The 19,238-nt window shown below is 42.5% G+C and overlaps 1 protein-coding gene across 1 annotated transcript in view; it reads right to left on the reverse strand.

Annotated features, from left to right (window-relative positions):
• Nucleotides 1–18,719: 18,719 nt before the first annotated feature.
• Nucleotides 18,720–19,238, reverse strand: part of FBXL18 (F-box and leucine rich repeat protein 18) — a 36,644-nt gene continuing 36,125 nt past the window's right edge. Inside the window, exon 5 of the mRNA XM_053695207.1 lies at nt 18,720–18,942. Within this exon, the coding sequence (XP_053551182.1) occupies nt 18,720–18,942 (223 nt within the window). The remainder of the gene's footprint in view (nt 18,943–19,238) is intronic.

Below are 19,238 nucleotides of genomic sequence, written 5' to 3' on the forward strand. Positions count from 1 at the left end.
CACAAGGGAGCGCATGGTTGAGCAGTAAGGGTTCCTATAAATGTGGTAGCTCCAGATGTGGGGCATGTGAATATTTGATTGTGTAAGAACACTTTCGCTGCACTGTGACTGGTAAATCCTATGAAATTAACTTCTGCCTCAACTGTACATCTTCCTTTGTTATCTATTGCATTACTTGCACAATGTGTGGAAAACAATATATAGGGCTCACAACGAGAGACATTAAAAGTAGGATTAGAGAGCACCTGTCCACCATCAGAGTGGGCAAGGCTACTACTCCTATAGTACATCACTTTGCCCAGATCATAATAAAGACTTGACTTGTTTTTCGTGGCAGCCTATTGATATGGTACCTAGACCCAAGAGGGGGGGTGATCGCAAAGTAGCACTATCCAAACGGGAGATGCTGTGGATTTTTAAGATGGAAACCAGAGTTCCAAAAGGACTGAACTCTGAGTGTGATATTATAAATTACTGGGAATGAATTTGATTCCCCCTGTTTCCCCATTGGGACAGACTAAAAGCATATCCCCCAGACATATACACACCCTCTTCACCCATATACACAACACATATGACCATATATGAATATATATATATATATATATATATATATATATATATATATATATATATATATATATATATATATATATATATATATATATATATATATATATATATATATATATATATATATATACACACTAGATAATTTCCAACGGTCCTACAGATACTTCTTGATGCTATTATCCTTTACATCCATAATCCATAAATAGAGGTGGAGATTAAGTGTACAGCTCTTGCTCTATACACTGATATGTTGGTGCACTCTGTAAATGTATTTACATATGCTTTACATAATAATATACAAGACACATATTCTCCTGTTCTTAGGTTTACCTATTGTGTGTATCCACAAGAGTGGGTCAAAGTGGATAAACAAGCGGTTTATACAACCGCGTACTAAGTAAAGTACACTCCTTGAGCTTTGAATGCTTGGCCTTCATTCATATGTGCAGTCACACAATGATAAACTCAGGAAATGGGTGTTCAGAACTTAATAGTTCTGTGATGGCATTCTGTTTTGTTTTGGTCTAGTGTGTAGATATATACATATCACTATGATAAAAACATAATTTATGCTTACCTGATAAATTTATTTCTCTTGTAGTGTATCCAGTCCACGGATCATCCATTACTTATGGGATATATTCTCCTTTCCAACAGGAAGCTGCAAGAGTCCACCCACAGTAAAGCTGCTATATAGCTCCTCCCCTAACTGCCATTACCAGTCATTCGACGGAAAACATGCAGAGAAAGGAAAACCATAGGGTGCAGTGGTGACTGTAGTTTAATGGAAAAATTACCTGCCTTAAAGTGACAGGGCGGGCCGTGGACTGGATACACTACAAGAGAAATAAATTTATCAGGTAAGCATAAATTATGTTTTCTCTTGTTAAGTGTATCCAGTCCACGGATCATCCATTACTTATGGGATACCAATACCAAAGCTAAAGTACACGGATGATGGGAGGGACAAGGCAGGTACTTAAACGGAAGTTACCACTGCCTGTAAAAAACCCTTTCTCCCAAAAATAGCCTCCGAAGAAGCAAGGTATCAAATTTGTTAAATTTGAAAAAGTATGAAACGCAGACCAAGACTCCGTCTTGTAATCTGTTCAACAGAAGCCACATTTAAAAAAGGCCCAAGTGAAAACCACAGCTCTAGTAGAATGAGCTGTAATCCCTTCAGGAGGCTGCTGTCCAGCAGTCTCATAAGCTAAATGAATTATGCTTTTTAACCAAAAAGACAGAGAGGTTGCTGAAGTCCTTTGACCTCTCCTCTGTCCAGAATAGACAACAAACAAGGTGAATGTTTGATGAAAATCTGTAGTAGCTTGTAAGTAAAACTTTAAAACACGAACCACGTCCAAATTGTGTAATAGACGTTCCTTCTTTGAAGAAGGATTAGGATACAAGAATGGAACAACAATCTCTTGAGTGATATTCTTGTTAGATACCACCTTAGGTAAAAACCCAGGTTGGTACACAGGACTACCTTATCCGTACGGAGAACCAGATAAGGAGAATCACATTGCAACGCAGATAACTCGGAGACTCTATGAGCCGAGGAAATAGCTACCAAAAAGGAACTTTCCAAGATAGAAGTTTGATATCTATGGAATGAAAAGGTTCAAATGGAACTCCTTGAAGAACCTTAAGAACCAGCTTTAAGCTCCATGGCGGAGCAACATTTTTAACCACAGGCTTGGTTCTAACCAAAGCCTGACCAAATGCCTGAACGTCTAGAATACCTCCCAGACGCTTGTGCAAAAGAATAGACAGAGTAGAAATCTGTCCTTTTAAAGAACTAGCTGACAACCCTTTTCTCAAAATCATCTTGGAGAAAAGATAATATCCTGGGAATCCAGACTTTACTCCATGAGTAACCCTTGGATTCATAACAATAAGATATTTACACCATATCTTATGTTAAATTTTCCTAGAGACAGGCTTTTATGCCTGTATTAAGGTATCAATTACTGACTCGGAGAAGCCATGCTTTGATAACATCAAGCGTTCTGTCTCCAGGCAGTCCATCTCAGATTAGTTATATTTAGATGGTTGAAAAGACCCTGAGGTAGAGGGTCCTGTCTCAGAAGCAGAGACCGTGGTGGAAAGGATGACATGTCCACCAGATCTGCATACCAGGTCCTGCGTGGCCACGCAGGCGCTGTCAAAAGCACCAAAGCACTCTCCTGCTTGATCTTGTGCAAACCCCTCCGGAGGGAATTCCCACTCCCCCGGATGAAAAGTTTGACGACTTAGAAAATCTGCCTCCCAGTTCTCAACACCTGGGATAGGGATAGCTTTTAGACAAGAGTGAGTCTCTGTCCAGTGAATTATTTTAAGACTTCTAACATTGCTAGGGAACTTCTGTTCCCCCTTGATGGTTGATGTAAGCCACAGTCGTGATATTGTCCGACTGAAATATGATGTACCTCAGAGTTGCTAACTGAGGCCAAGTCTGAAAAGCATGGAATATCGCTCCCAGTTCCAGAATATTCATTAGAAGGAGGGTCTCCTCCTGAGTCCACTATCCCTGAGCCTTCAGGGAGTTCCAGACTGTATCCCAACCTAAAAGGCTGGCATCTGTTGTAACAATTGTCCCATCTGACCTGCGGAAGGTCATACCCTTGGACAGATGGACCCGAGATAGTCACCAGAGAAGAGAATCTCTGGTTTCTTGGTCCGGATTTAACAGGAGAACAAATCTGTGTAATCCCCGTTCCTCTGGCTGAGCATGCATAGTTGCAGTGGTCTGAAATGTAGGCGTGCAAACGGTACTATGTCCCTTGCCGCTACCATTAAGCCGATTACATTCATGTACTGAGCCACCAAAGGGCGCGGATGGAATGAAGAACACGGCAGAAATTTAGAAACTTTGACAACCTGGACTCCGTCAGGTAAATTTTAATTTCTACAAAATCTATCAGAATCCCTAGGAGGGAAACCCTTGATATTGGGGATAGAGAACTCTTTCCTTGTTCACTTTCCACCCATGCGATCTCAGAAATGCCAGTACTACGTCCGTATGAGACTTGGCAACTTGGATGTTTGACGCCTGTATCAGGATGTCGTCTAAATAAGGGGCCACTTCTATGCCCCGCGGCCTAAGGACCGCCAAAGTGACCCCAGAACCTCCATAAAGATTCTAGGGGCTGTAGTTAACCCAAAGGAAAGAGCTACAAACTGGTAATGCCTGTCTAGAAAGGCAAACCTGAAAAACATAATTTATGCTTACCTGATAAATTTATTTCTCTTGTAGTGTATCCAGTCCACGGATCATCCATTACTTATGGGATATTAACTCCTCCCCAACAGGAAGTGCAAGAGGATTCACCCAGCAGAGCTGCTATATAGCTCCTCCCCTATCTGCCATTACCAGTCATTCGACCGAAAACATGCAGAGAAAGGAAAACCATAGGGTACAGTGGTGACTGTAGTTTAATGGAAAAATTACCTGCCTTAAAGTGACAGGGCGGGCCATGGACTGGATACACTACAAGAGAAATAAATTTATCAGGTAAGCATAAATTATGTTTTCTCTTGTTAAGTGTATCCAGTCCACGGATCATCCATTACTTATGGGATACCAATACCAAAGCTAAAGTACACGGATGACGGGAGGGACAGGCAGGCTCTTTATACGGAAGGAACCACTGCCTGAAGAACCTTTCTCCCAAAAACAGCCTCCGAAGAAGCAAAAGTGTCAAATTTGTAAAATTTGGAAAAAGTATGAAGAGAAGACCAAGTTGCAGCCTTGCAAATCTGTTCAACAGAAGCCTCATTCTTAAAGGCCCAAGTGGAAGCCACAGCTCTAGTAGAATGTGCTGTAATTCTTTCAGGAGGCTGCTGTCCAGCAATCTCATAGGCTAACCGTATTATGCTACGAAGCCAAAAGGAGAGAGAGGTAGCCGAAGCTTTTTGACCTCTCCTCTGACCAGAATAAACGACAAACAGGGAAGACGTTTGTCGAAAATCCTTAGTTGCCTGTAGATAAAATTTCAGGGCACGGACTACATCTAGATTGTGTAGCAGACGTTCCTTTTTCGAAGAAGGATTAGGACACAAAGATGTAACCACAATCTCTTGATTGATATTCCTGTTAGTGACCACCTTAGGTAGGAACCCAGGTTTAGTACGCAGAACTACCTTGTCTGAATGAAAAATCAGATAAGGAGAATCACAATGTAAGGCAGATAACTCAGAGACTCTTCGAGCCGAGGAAATCGCCATTAAAAACAGAACTTTCCAAGATAACAACTTGATATCAATGGAATGAAGGGGTTCAAACGGAACCCCCTGTAAAACATTAAGAACTAAGTTCAAACTCCATGGTGGAGCAACAGTTTTAAACACAGGCTTGATCCTAGCTAAAGCCTGACAAAAAGCTTGAACGTCCGGAACTTCTGACAGACGTTTGTGTAAAAGAATGGACAGAGCTGAAATCTGTCCCTTTAAGGAACTAGCGGATAAACCCTTTTCTAAACCTTCTTGTAGAAAAGACAATATCCTCGGAATCCTAAACTTACTCCATGAGTAACTCTTGGATTCGCACCAATATAAGTATTTGCGCCATATCTTATGGTAAATCTTTCTGGTAACAGGCTTCCTAGCCTGTATTAAGGTATCAATAACTGACTCAGAAAAACCACGTTTTGATAAAATCAAGCGTTCAATTTCCAAGCAGTCAGCTTCAGAGAAATTAGATTTTGATGTTTGAAGGGACCCTGGATCAGAAGGTCCTGTTTCAGAGGTAGCGACCAAGGTGGACAGGATGACATGTCCACTAGATCTGCATACCAAGTCCTGCGTGGCCATGCAGGCGTTATTAGAATCACTGATGCTCTCTCCTGTTTGATTCTGGCAATCAATCGAGGAAGCATCGGGAAGGGTGGAAACACATAAGCATCTATCAGAACCGCTCCCGGATCCCTGGATCTGGACCCGTAACGAGGAAGCTTGGCGTTCTGCCGAGACGCCATGAGATCTATCTCTGGTTTGCCCCAACGTCGAAGTATTTGGGCAAAGACCTCCGGATGAAGTTCCCACTCCCCCGGATGAAAAGTCTGACGACTTAAGAAATCCGCCTCCCAGTTCTCCACTCCCGGGATGTGGATTGCTGACAGGTGGCAAGAGTGAGACTCTGCCCAGCGAATTATCTTTGATACTTCCATCATTGCTAGGGAGCTTCTTGTCCCTCCCTGATGGTTGATGTAAGCTACAGTCGTGATGTTGTCCGACTGAAACCTGATGAACCCCCGAGTTGTTAACTGGGGCCAAACCAGAAGGGCATTGAGAACTGCTCTCAATTCCAGAATGTTTATTGGTAGGAGACTCTCCTCCTGATTCCATTGTCCCTGAGCCTTCAGAGAATTCCAGACAGTGCCCCAACCTAGTAGGCTGGCGTCTGTTGTTACAATTGTCCAGTCCGGCCTGCTGAATGGCATCCCCCTGGACAGATGTGGCCGAGAAAGCCACCATAGAAGAGAATTTCTGGTCTCTTGATACAGATTCAGAGTAGGGGACAAGTCTGAGTAATCCCCATTCCACTGACTTAGCATGCACAATTGCAGCGGTCTGAGATGTAGACGTGCAAAGGGTACTATGTCCATTGCTGCTACCATTAAGCCGATCACCTCCATGCATTGAGCTACTGACGGATGTTGAATGGAATGAAGGACACGGCATGCATTTTGAAGCTTTGTTAACCTGTCTTCTGTCAGGTAAATCTTCATTTCTACAGAATCTATAAGAGTCCCCAAGAAGGGAACTCTTGTGAGTGGAAAGAGAGAACTCTTCTTTTCGTTCACCTTCCATCCATGCGACCTTAGAAATGCCAGTACTAACTCTGTATGAGACTTGGCAGTTTGAAAGCTTGAAGCTTGTATCAGAATGTCGTCTAGGTACGGAGCTACCGCAATTCCTCGCGGTCTTAGTACCGCCAGAAGAGCACCCAGAACCTTTGTGAAGATTCTCGGAGCCGTAGCCAATCCGAATGGAAGAGCTACAAACTGGTAATGCCTGTCTAGAAAGGCAAACCTTAGATACCGGTAATGATCTTTGTGAATCGGTATGTGAAGGTAAGCATCCTTTAAATCCACTGTGGTCATGTACTGACCCTTTTGGATCATGGGTAAAATTGTCCGAATAGTTTCCATTTTGAACGATGGAACTCTTAGGAATTTGTTTAGGATCTTTAAATCCAAGATTGGCCTGAAAGTTCCCTCTTTTTTGGGAACCACAAACAGATTTGAGTAAAACCCTTGTCCTTGTTCCGACCGCGGAACCGGATGGATCACTCCCATTAATAAAAGATCTTGTACGCAGCGTAGAAACGCCTCTTTCTTTATTTGGTTTGTTGACAACCTTGACAGATGAAATCTCCCTCTTGGGGGAGAGAATTTGAAGTCTAGAAGGTATCCCTGAGATATGATCTCTAACGCCCAGGGATCCTGGACATCTCTTGCCCAAGCCTGGGCGAAGAGAGAAAGTCTGCCCCCCACTAGATCCGTTCCCGGATCGGGGCCCCTCGATTCATGCTGTCTTAGGGGCAGCAGCAGGTTTCCTGGCCTGCTTGCCCTTGTTCCAGGACTGGTTAGGTCTCCAGCCTTGTCTGTAGCGAGCAACAGCTCCTTCCTGTTTTGGTGCAGAGGAAGTTGATGCTGCTCCTGCTTTGAAATTACGAAAGGAACGAAAATTAGACTGTCTAGCCTTAGGTTTGGCTCTGTCTTGAGGCAGGGCATGGCCTTTACCTCCTGTAATGTCAGCGATAATTTCTTTCAACCCGGGCCCGAATAAGGTCTGCCCTTTGAAAGGTATATTAAGCAATTTAGATTTAGAAGTAACGTCAGCTGACCAGGATTTTAGCCACAGTGCTCTGCGTGCCTGAATGGCGAATCCGGAATTCTTAGCCGTAAGTTTAGTTAAATGTACTACGGCATCTGAAATAAATGAGTTAGCTAACTTAAGGGCTTTAAGCTTGTGTGTAATCTCATCTAATGGAGCTGATTCAAGTGTCTCTTCCAGAGACTCAAACCAAAATGCTGCTGCAGCCGTGACAGGCGCAATGCATGCAAGAGGTTGCAATATAAAACCTTGTTGAACAAACATTTTCTTAAGGTAACCCTCTAACTTTTTATCCATTGGATCTGAAAAGGCACAGCTATCCTCCACCGGGATAGTGGTACGCTTAGCTAAAGTAGAAACTGCTCCCTCCACCTTAGGGACCGTTTGCCATAAGTCCCGTGTGGTGGCGTCTATTGGAAACATCTTTCTAAATATCGGAGGGGGTGAGAACGGCACACCGGGTCTATCCCACTCCTTAGTAACAATTTCAGTAAGTCTCTTAGGTATAGGAAAAACGTCAGTACTCGCCGGTACCGCAAAATATTTATCCAACCTACACATTTTCTCTGGTATTGCAACTGTGTTACAATCATTCAGAGCCGCTAACACCTCCCCTAGTAATACACGGAGGTTTTCCAGCTTAAATTTAAAATTTGAAATATCTGAATCCAGTTTGTTTGGATCAGAACCGTCACCCGCAGAATGAAGCTCTCCGTCCTCATGTTCTGCAAATTGTGACGCAGTGTCTGACATGGCCCTAATATTATCAGCGCACTCTGTTCTCACCCCAGAGTGATCACGCTTACCTCTTAGTTCTGGTAATTTAGCCAAAACTTCAGTCATAACAGTAGCCATATCCTGTAATGTGATTTGTAATGGCCGCCCAGATGTACTCGGCGCTACAATATCACGCACCTCCCGAGCGGGAGATGCAGGTACTGACACGTGAGGCGAGTTAGTCGGCATAACTCTCCCCTCGTTGTTTGGTGAAATATGTTCAATTTGTACAGATTGACTTTTATTTAAAGTAGCATCAATACAGTTAGTACATAAATTTCTATTGGGCTCCACTTTGGCTTTAGCACATATAGCACAGATATCTTCCTCTGAATCAGACATGTTTAACACACTAGCAAATAAACTAGCAACTTGGAAATACTTTTCAAGTAATTTACTATAATATGAAAACGTACTGTGCCTATAAGAAGCACAGAAAAAGTTATGACAGTTGAAAATTAATAAACTGAAAAGTTATAGCATCAAATCTTTGTAAAAAACACAATTTTAGCAAAGGATTGCTCCCATTAGCAAAGGATAACTAACCCTGATAGCAGAAAAAAAAAAAAAAAATACAGAAATAAACGTTTTTTTATCACAGTCAACTACAATCTCACAGCTCTGCTGTGAGTGATTACCTCCCTCAAAACAAGTTTTGAAGACCCCTGAGTTCTGTAGAGATGAACCGGATCATGCAGGGAAGACAATAAACTTCTGACTGAATTTTTTGATGCGTAGCAAAAGCACCAAAAAAGGTCCCTCCCCCTCACACATAACAGTGAGAGAGATCAGTAAACTGTCATAAATTAAATAAAACGACTGCCAAGTGGAAAAAAATAGTGCCCAAAACATTTTTTCACCCAACGATTTTACATGCCAGCAAAAAACGTTTAACATTAATAAATTGAGTGTTATTAAAAAGCCTGTTGCTAGTCCCTGCAAATTAGGCTAAAGTTTTATGCATACAGTATAATTCCAGTGAAGTGCCATTCCCCAGAATACTGAAGTGTAAAATATACATACATGACAGCCTGATACCAGTTGCTGCTACTGCATTTAAGGCTGAGTTTACATTATAACGGTATGGCAGGATTTTCTCATCAATTCCATGTCAGAAAATAAAAGCTGCTACATACCTCTTTGCAGATTAATCTGCCCGCTGTCCCCTGATCTGAAGTTTACCTCTCCTCAGATGGCCGAGAAACAGCAATATGATCTTAACTACTCCGGCTAAAATCATAGAAAAACTCAGGTAGATTCTTCTTCAAATTCTACCAGAGAAGGAATAACACACTCCGGTGCTATTATAAAATAACAAACTTTTGATTGAAGGTATGAAACTAAGTATAATCACCACAGTCCTCTCACACATCCTATCTATTCGTTGGGTGCAAGAGAATGACTGGTAATGGCAGATAGGGGAGGAGCTATATAGCAGCTCTGCTGGGTGAATCCTCTTGCACTTCCTGTTGGGGAGGAGTTAATATCCCATAAGTAATGGATGATCCGTGGACTGGATACACTTAACAAGAGAAAACCGATGGTGATCTTTATGCATCGTAATGTGAGGATAAGCATCCTTCAAATCCATTGTAGTCCTCTATTGACTCTCCTGGATCATAGTTAAGATGGTACGAATAGTTTCCATCTTAAATGATAGAATTCTAAAGAATTTGTTTAAGATCTTTTAGATCCAAAATAGGTCTGAAGGTTTCCTTTCCTTGGGAACCACAAACCGATTTGAGGAAAACTGTGTCCCTGTTCCTCTATTGGAACTGAATGGGTCACGTACACAATGCAAGAATGTCTCTTTCTTTATCTGGTTTGCAGATAAATGTGAAAGGCAAAAACTCCCCTTTTTTGGGGGGGAAAGCTTTGAAATCCAGAAGATATCTCTGGGGTATAATTTCCAATGCCCAGGGATCCTGGGCATCTCTTGCCCACGCCTGGGCGAAGAATGAAGTCTGCCCCCTATAGGATCCGTTACCAGATAGGGGTCCGTTCCTCATGCTGTTTTAGAGGCAGCAGCAGGCTCCTTGACCTGCTTATCTTTGTTCCAGGTCCGGTTGTCTGCCTTAGAGGAAGTTGATGCCACACCTGCCTTGAATTTTCGAAAGGCACGAAAATTAGGCCTTTTTTGTCCCTTGATTTGGACCTGTCCTGAGGAAGGGCATGATCTTTTCCTCCAGTGATATAAGTAATCTCCTTCAAACTAGGCCTGAATAGGGTCTGCCCCTTGAAGGGAAGTTAAGTAGCTTATTTATTAAAGTCACGACAGCTGACCATGATATAAGCCATAGCGCTCTGCGCGCCAGTATAGTAAAAAACAGAATTCTTAGCCGTTAGTCTAGTCAAAGGAACAAAGGCATCAGAAAACAAAGGAATTGGCTAGCTTAAGTGCTCTAAGCTTGTCAAATATATTCATCCAATGGAGCCTGTAAAGCCTCATCAAGAGACTCAAACCAGAACGCCGCAGCAGCAGTGACAGGAGCAATGCGTGCAAGGGGCTGCAGGATAAAACCTTGTTGAATAAACATTTTTTATCCATTGGATCTAAAAAAGCACAACAGTCCTCGCCAGAGGTAGTGGTACGCTTAGCTAGAGTAGAAACTCTTCTCTCCACCTTAGAAACTGTCTGCCATAAGTCCCGTGTGGTGGCAACTATTAGAAAACATTCTTCTAAAAAATAGGAGGGGAAGAGAACGGCACACCTGGTCTATCCCATTCCTTATGAAAAATTTTAGTAAACCTCTTTAGGTATTGGAAAAACATAAGTACACACCGGCACTGCATATTATTTATCCAGTCTACACAATTTCTCTGGCACTGCGATTGTACACATTCATTCAGAGCAGCTAAAGCCTCCCTGAGCAACAAGTGGAGGTTCTCAAGCATACATTTTAAATGTAGAAATATCAGAATCAGGTTAAATCATCTTCCCTGAGTCACAAATATCACCCACAGACTAAGCATATTGTGAGGTAGTATCAGACATGGTTCTTAAAGCGTCTGTATGCTCTGTATCTACCCCCAGAGCTGTTTTGCTTTCCTTTAATTTCAGGTAGTCTGACTAATACTGCTGCCAGTGTATTATACACAACCTTTGCCATGTCTTGTAAAATAAACGCTATGGGCGCCATTGATATACTTGGCGCCATTTGAGTGTGAGTCCCTGGAGCGGGAGTCAAAGGGTCTGACACGTGGGGAGAGTTAGTCGGCAAAACTTCCCCCTCGACAGAATCCTCTGGTGATAATGTTTTTAAATACAAAAAATGATCTTTATTGTTTAACATGAAATCAGTACATCTGGTACACATTCTAAAATGGGGTTCCACCATGGCTTTAAACATAATAAATACAGAGCCTCCTCTATGTTAGACATGTTAGAACTAATAAAGAGACTAGTAAGCTTGGAAAACACTTTAAATCAAGTTAACAAGCAAATATAACAAACGTTACTGTGCCTTTAAGAGAAACAAATTTTGTCAAAATTTGAAAAACAGTGAAAAAAGGCAGTAAATCAAACGAAATTTTTACAGTACATGTAATAAGTTAACAGAGCATTGCACCCACTTGCAAATGGATGATTAACCCCTTAATGCAAAAAAACAGATAAAAAAAAAAAAAAAAAAAACGACATTTTTTTTAAACAGACACAACAAAACTGCCACAGCTGAGCTGTGGATTACCTTCCCTATAACTGTTTCTATGCAAAATTTAAGCCAGCCATGTGGAAAAATTAGGCCCCAATAAGTTTTATCACCAAACATATGTTAAAAAACGATTAAACATGCCAGCAAACGTTTTAAAACACATTCTTATAAGAGTATGTATCTCTATTAATAAGCCTGATCCAGTCGCAATCACTGCATTTAAGGCTTTACTTACATTACTTCGGTATCAGCAGTATTTTCTTAGTCAATTCCATTCCTTAGAAAAATATATTACTGCACATACCTTAGCATATATCTCTATCAATCAGCCTGGTACCAGTCGCTTTCACTGCATTTAAAGGCTGTACTTACATTACTTCGGTATCAGCAGTATTTTCTTAGTCAATTCCATTCCTTAGAAAAATATTTTACTGCACATACCTTATTTGCAGGAAAACCTGCACGCCATTCCCCCTCTGAAGTACCTTACTCCTCAGAATGTGTGAGAACAGCAACTGGATCTTAGTTACGTCTGCTAAGATCATAGAAAAAACGCAGGCAGATTCTTCTTCCAAATACTGCCTGAGATAAACAGCACACTCCGGTGCCATTTAAAAATAACAAACTTTTGATTGAAGAAATAAACTAAGTATAAAAAACCACAGACTCTCACGACCTCCTATCTATGTTGAGACTTGCAAGAGAATGACTGGTAATGGCAGTTAGGGGAGGAGCTATATAGCAGCTTTGCTGTGGGTGGACTCTTGCAGCTTCCTGTTGGGAAGGAGAATATATCCAATAAGTAATGGATGATCCGTGGACTGGATACACTTAACAAGAGAAAAGTCCTTTTCAAATATAAGGGATAAAACTGTTAGAAAATGGTATTCAATATTTACATCATATGCCATCTATCATTGTACATGAGCATAACCTTTTAAATGGTATACTTTATAGATTGGGGATATATGCATCTATCACTGTGTATTTCTATATATGTAATGTTTTTACATGACCTCTTTTTGCTCTGCTCTCATTGTTCACTCCCGGGATATATGGGGTTAAACAACCTCAGGGCGTGTTGTTTTTCAATATGTTTTAGCCAATGATGTTGTTCCTATTATGTATATAAGGCACACCTGTGGCTGGCTCCAGTATGCTATGATTACGGCTATGCCGAAACCCATAAGCCTGCCAGCCAGAGGTGCCCCATCTCTGTTTTCATGACATTGTGTATGTCCGATTTTTAACTGACCAATAAAGGTTATGTTTTATTTTTCTAACGCTCTCGTTTTACTCTTTTTGGTGGATCAATTATTGCCTGGAGAGCGTTAGTTTCCTTGCCTCGTCCCCTCCTTTATTTCTCCGGGAGCACTCAACAAGTACTATCCTGGGATACCAAGACAAGCCTGTGGAATATTACGGCCACAAATGTGCAGTTGCCGGATTGGTGCATACTTGGTATGACGTTGCCGTAACCCTGCTATCTGATTGGAGAATTATTACGGCTCCAGGCTGCAGCTACTGGATTGGTAGATACCTGGTGTGACGTTGTGCAGCCGAGCTCTTTGGTTGAAGGATTGTCCGGTGGAGCCTTGGACACGCCCCCTGGTGGGCGCAGAAATATAGATCCTCTGAAAGAGTTTCGGCTAACTTTTGGCAAGTGCGGTGTATGTGTGTAAGCCTATGGAAGTATCCGTGGAGCAATAAAGGTACAGCACTGGACACGCCCCCTGGTGGGGGTTTGTGTACAGATACCCTACAGTGGTTTTTGGCCTGACGGTGACACAGCGGGACGCTGTTTGGATTCCCAAGCCTTGGAGTCATAGTAGCGGAGGTGAGACTGTATCACACATATCTATATACATTACACCACACTGCTATTTGCCTGTGCTTGTCATATGATTATAAGACTGTTTGAGTTTGCTCCTGTTATATCACATGTGCATTAGTGGTATTTTTGAGACGGGACGATAACATTACTTGCTAGGTATAGTGGTTCTCTCACCCTCTCTGTGTTTGGTATTCTCAGGAAAGATAACACTATGTCCGTGTGGGATCTTGCTTGTTGAAAGGATGGGGCCTGGACTAGAATGTCATCCAGATAAGGCTCCATCCCCAATTCCCGGTGACCGAAGTACAGCCAACAGAGACCCCAGAACCTTTGTGAAAAGTCTGGGAGCAGTGGCCAGGCCGAAAAGGAAGAGCCACGAACTGGAAGTGTTTGTTCTGGAAGGCATACCTTAGGAATTTGTGATAATCCCTGTGAATAGGGACATGTAGGTACCCGTCCTTTAAATCCACTGTTGTCATCAATTGACCCTCCTGGATTAAGGGAAGAATGGAACGAATAGTTTCCATCTTGAAGGACGGAACCCTTAAAATCCTAAAAGACTGTTGAGATCTAAAATTGATCTGAAGGTTCCCTCCTTTTTGGGAACCACGAACAGATTGGAATAAAAGCCCTAACCTTGTTCCAGAACTGGAACAGGAACAATCACTCCCAGGGCGGAAAGGTCTCTTACGCAATGTAAGAACGCCTCTATTTTTGTCTGGTTTGCAGATAATCTTGAAAGAAGAAACCTGCCTCTAGGAGGAAAACTTTTGAACGCTAGTTTGTATCCCTGAGACACAATTTCTAGTGCCCAGGGATCCTGAACATCCTGAAGCCAAACCTGAGCGAAGAAGGAAAAAGTCTTCCCCCTACAAGATCCAGTCCCGGATCAGGGGCATGCCCTTCATGCTGTCTTGGAATCAATAGCAGGCTTCTTGGATTGCTTTCCCTTAATCCAAGACTGGTTAGGTCTCCATGCAGGTTTGGATTGTTCCTGCTTGGAGGAGGAAGATGAAGAATTTCCTTTGAAATTTCGAAAGGAACGAAAATTACTCTGTCGTCCCTTCTGCTTGTTTCTCTTATCTTGAGGGAGAAGATGACCCTTACCTCCCGTGATAGAGATAATTTCCGATAGACCAGGGCCAAATAAGGTCTTGCCCTTGTAAGGAATAGCCAGAAGCTTAGACTTAGAGGAAACATCTGCAGACCAAGGCTTTAACCATAAGGCTCTGCGGGCTAGAATAGAGAAACCCAAAATCTAAGCTCCCAGCTTAAAAATTTGAAGGTAAGCGTCCATAATAAAGGCATTAACTAGCTTCAGAGCCTTTATCCTGTCTTGGATCTCCTCTAAAGAAGTCTCAGTCTTGAGAGACTCAGACAGTGCATCAAACCAATAAGCCGCCGCACTAGTGACGGTAGCAATGCACGTAGCTGGCTGCCATTGCAGACCCTGGTGAAGATAAATCTTCTTAAGTAGACCCTCTAACTTCTTGTCCATAGGATTCTTGAAAGCACAACTATCCTCTATGGGAATTGTAGTTCTCTTGGCTAGGGTGGAAACGGCCCCTTCCACCTTATGAACGGTTTGCCAAGCCTCCTTGAAAGAGTCAGTTATGGGAAACATCTTCTTAAAAATAGGAGGGGGAGAAAAGGGTATACCTGGCCTCTCCCACTCCTTAGTAATGACCTCCGAAGCTCGCTTTGGAACTGGAAATACGTCTGAGTAAGAAGGAACCTCAAAATATATGTCCAATTTACTAGACTTCATAGGGACAACCACTACCGTGGTCCAAAGTCGTCCAAAGTAACCAAAACCTCCCTGAGCAACAGGCGGAGGTGTTCTAGTTTAAACCTAAAAGATACCACCTCCGAGTCCGTCAAAGGCAATACACTTTCTTAATCTGAGATTTCACTCTGAGATGCTACAGCATCATCATCCTCTTCTTGACCTTGGGAGGGTACCCCCGAAATTGCAACAATTGCATCAGAACTTACTGAATGTCTGGTTTTCCTCTTACATTTGCCCTGCAACATTGGGAAGGCAGACAATGCATCAGAAATTGTGGAAAACATGAGAGAAGCTATGTCTTTTAAAGTAACTCCAGCGGATGCTAGAGCAGAAGTGCAGGGCACTGCTTGTGTGGGCGGTAAACTTTAGGACGCTTGAGGAGAAAGCTGCAGCATACTTTGACCCTCGTCAGACTCTTGGACAGCATCCGCTTTTTAAAAGTTTTGCTCAGAAAAAAATCTTTTCCCTATAATTTAAAGTCCTCTCAATACATGAGGGAGAGAAAGGGATTGATGGTTCAACATTAGCTTCAAAACACAAGGAGCAAGCAACATTTTGTAAAGCCCCTTGATCCATACTTGTTAACAATTGACCCAATATTCAATTAAAAAAATTTTTTTATCTGATAAAAATTCTAAATTCAAAAGACGTTACTGTCTCTTTAAATTCAAAGTGACAACTTTTTTACCTTAAGGCCTGCAAAGTTACACTACCAATATAAGGTCAAAATACCACCTCTGCACCACAGCTACCGTGCGGAGGTGCTCCTACCTGACAGGAAAACGGGTGTCTGTGTGACCGTTCAGCGCTGCAGTAGCAAATCTTCAATCCGTTGCGCTGCAGTAGCAATCTTCAATCCTGAGCGCTACAGAAGAAATCTCCCAACCGGTGCTAGAAACGCATGCTCTGCACGGACCATGCGTTTCTAGACAGCACCTCAGAAATTGAGCTACAAATTACTTACTGACTGAGGCGCAAATGAATTGGAACACAGAAGCCCCGCCCCTCGTGGGCGTACTACCTCTCTTGTAAAAAAGCTCTGTTCCGTTTTACCCAATATATACACTATTTCTGAGCAAAGGATACTGAAATAAAGTGTGAACCACCAGAGCAATGATCCACAGCCCCAGTGCCTGCAAATATATGCTGTCTCAATACCTCTCCAGACTAGGAGGGTTTTAGTGTCCCAACATAAGTGCCTCTCCTATTGCACTTAGTAACAATAATGGTGTGCTTACTCCTTCCTGGGTCCCCCCAGAAAATAAAGTAGCACTTACCTCAACTTCTGCCTGACCTGTTGAGAAAAGGCATGCTGAGTAATCTTTTCCTCAGACTAAGGCATACAGGGCAGCAAGAATACATAAGAGGCGCAGTGAAAATTATGTCCCACAAGTTCCCATTGCTCTAAAGTCACCAAAGCTCTACTGAAGAGACTGATATGGACTACGGCTACACCCTAGGACAAAGCAGCACAATCTTGTACTACTTTAAAAATAATAAACTCTTGATTGAAGAATATTTTCTAACACCTCACTTTACCTCTTCCTATCACTAACGTAGGCAAAGAGAATGACTGGAATGGGATGGAAGGGAGGAGCTATTAAACAGCTCTGCTGTGGTGCTCTTTGCCGCCTCCTGCTGACCAGGAGGTGAATATCCCATTAGTAATTAAGATGATCCGTGGACTCATCGTGTCATAAAAAAGAAATACTAACGGCATGAATCTCACTCACGTGACGCACCTTATACAGCGCAGAAATACAAACGGCATGAATCTCACTCACGTGCCGCACGTTATACAGCACAGAAATACAAACGGCATGAATCTCACTCACGTGCCGGACGTTATACAGCGCAGAAAAATGGCATGAATGTCACTCACATGACGCACGATATACAGGGCAGAAATACAAACGGCATGAATCTCACTCGCGTTCTGCACGTTATACAGTGCAGAAATACAAACTGCATGAATGTTACTCACGTGCCGGACGTTATACAGCGTAGAAATACAAACGGCATGAATGTCACTCACGTTCCGCCCGTTATACAGCGCAGAAATACAAACGGCATGAATGTCACTCACGTTCCGCCCGTTATACAGTGCAGAAATACAAACGGGATGAATGTCACTCACCTTCCGCCCGTTATACTACACATTTGTATTTTGAGTTTGTCAAAGAGAATTTTGGATATTATATTCAGCGCCACCTAGTGGCCTCATTTAAGATACCTTCCTGCACTTAACATCGCTGTAAGACATTTGTGTCCCAGCACTGTCTTGTCTGTAAATAACCACAACTCACTCTCAGATCTGCACCATTCTCAGCACTCACACTGTGTCAGGGTGTACCCAGCACCTAACCAGGGCCATTACATCTTTATTCACCAGACTAGTGCTGCGCATGCGCACGGTTATGGAGAAGCCTCCTATACACACTCAGAGTGAAGCAACATGTTTTATTTCTCAACATATTTTTTTTGTGTTGCTTTAGTAATAAAATATTTATGTTTTGCTACAAAGCTGGAGATGGGGTGAATTCTGTCTGACACAATACAGCCAGGACCAGTTTTCTCAGCAGGTGCAGTGTATGCGAGTGCACATGCAGCGTGTGTACATTTTACTAGATGCATTTGTGCCACTACAAGTAAAACATATCTAGCCAGAACCAAAACGCACTCACGCATGCAAGTCAGAACTATTATGTTTCTTTAAAAGGGACAGTAGCCAGAACTGAAATACCCATCAGTGCCTTGAATAGAAGCAATTTTGCATTAGTAAAAATTTGTTATTTTGCTTGCAAGCTTTTACTGTGTGCGTGAAGCAAAAACAGCTATTTAATATACAAAAATAAACCAAAATAAACAACTTCTTATACATTTTATAACCTGCAGCTGGAATAAGAAGTCACTGGAATAACCCTAAAGGGAAAAACTATTTTACAGTACAGTGTCCCTTTAATATTGGCAGTCACTGAGACACCAGGCTCTGTGTTCTTAAGACACGATAGCTGAATGTGATTTCAGAATCTTCAAAGGCAGAACTGTTTTCCCTTTCATCACCTGCACTGAGTACACTGTCACTAACATTCATAATTATGATATTTATATAAGAAACATATGAGAAGTGAAAATAATTCTATATAAATGTTCACAAAAGTGAGCAGACGCACAGAATCCGTCAGCCTCGGATAATGAACAGGCTGCTATGGAGAGCTTTCAGTGCACAACCATAGGTTACAACTTGCATTTACCTTCGTGTGATTCGTTGCTGCAGATTTTTACACGCTGCTAGAGTCTCTCCTGTAAACAAATGGCACATGATGAGCTCAGGGCAGGTGCTGACAAACGACACAACTGCATCAGCCTGGAAGGTTCCGTTGCGAGACACAATGCACAGACGCTGAATAGAAGAACAGTGACTCAGAGCCTGGAAGAACTGACCATTGGCTGAGAAATATGGCTGCTCTAACCTGAGAATGAAACACAATCAGTTACCGCAGAGAAGCAGAATCACATTAAATGGGTAGAAGTGGTGAACCCTAAGTTATAGGAGGAGAAGGAAGCAGGCGCTGCGGTACAGGAGGAGAGGAGGAAGGCTCTGCGGTACAGGAGGAGGAGGCAGGCGCTGCGGTACAGGAGGAGGAGGAGGAAGAAGGCGCTGTGGTACAGGAGAGGAGGAAGGCTCTGCGGTACAGGAGGAGGAGGCAGGCGCTGCGGTACAGGAGGAGGAGGAGGAAGGCGCTGTGGTACAGGAGAGGAGGAAGGC

This window comes from Bombina bombina, chromosome 11 (assembly GCF_027579735.1).
Source record: "Bombina bombina isolate aBomBom1 chromosome 11, aBomBom1.pri, whole genome shotgun sequence".
Lineage (NCBI taxonomy): Eukaryota > Metazoa > Chordata > Amphibia > Anura > Bombinatoridae > Bombina > Bombina bombina.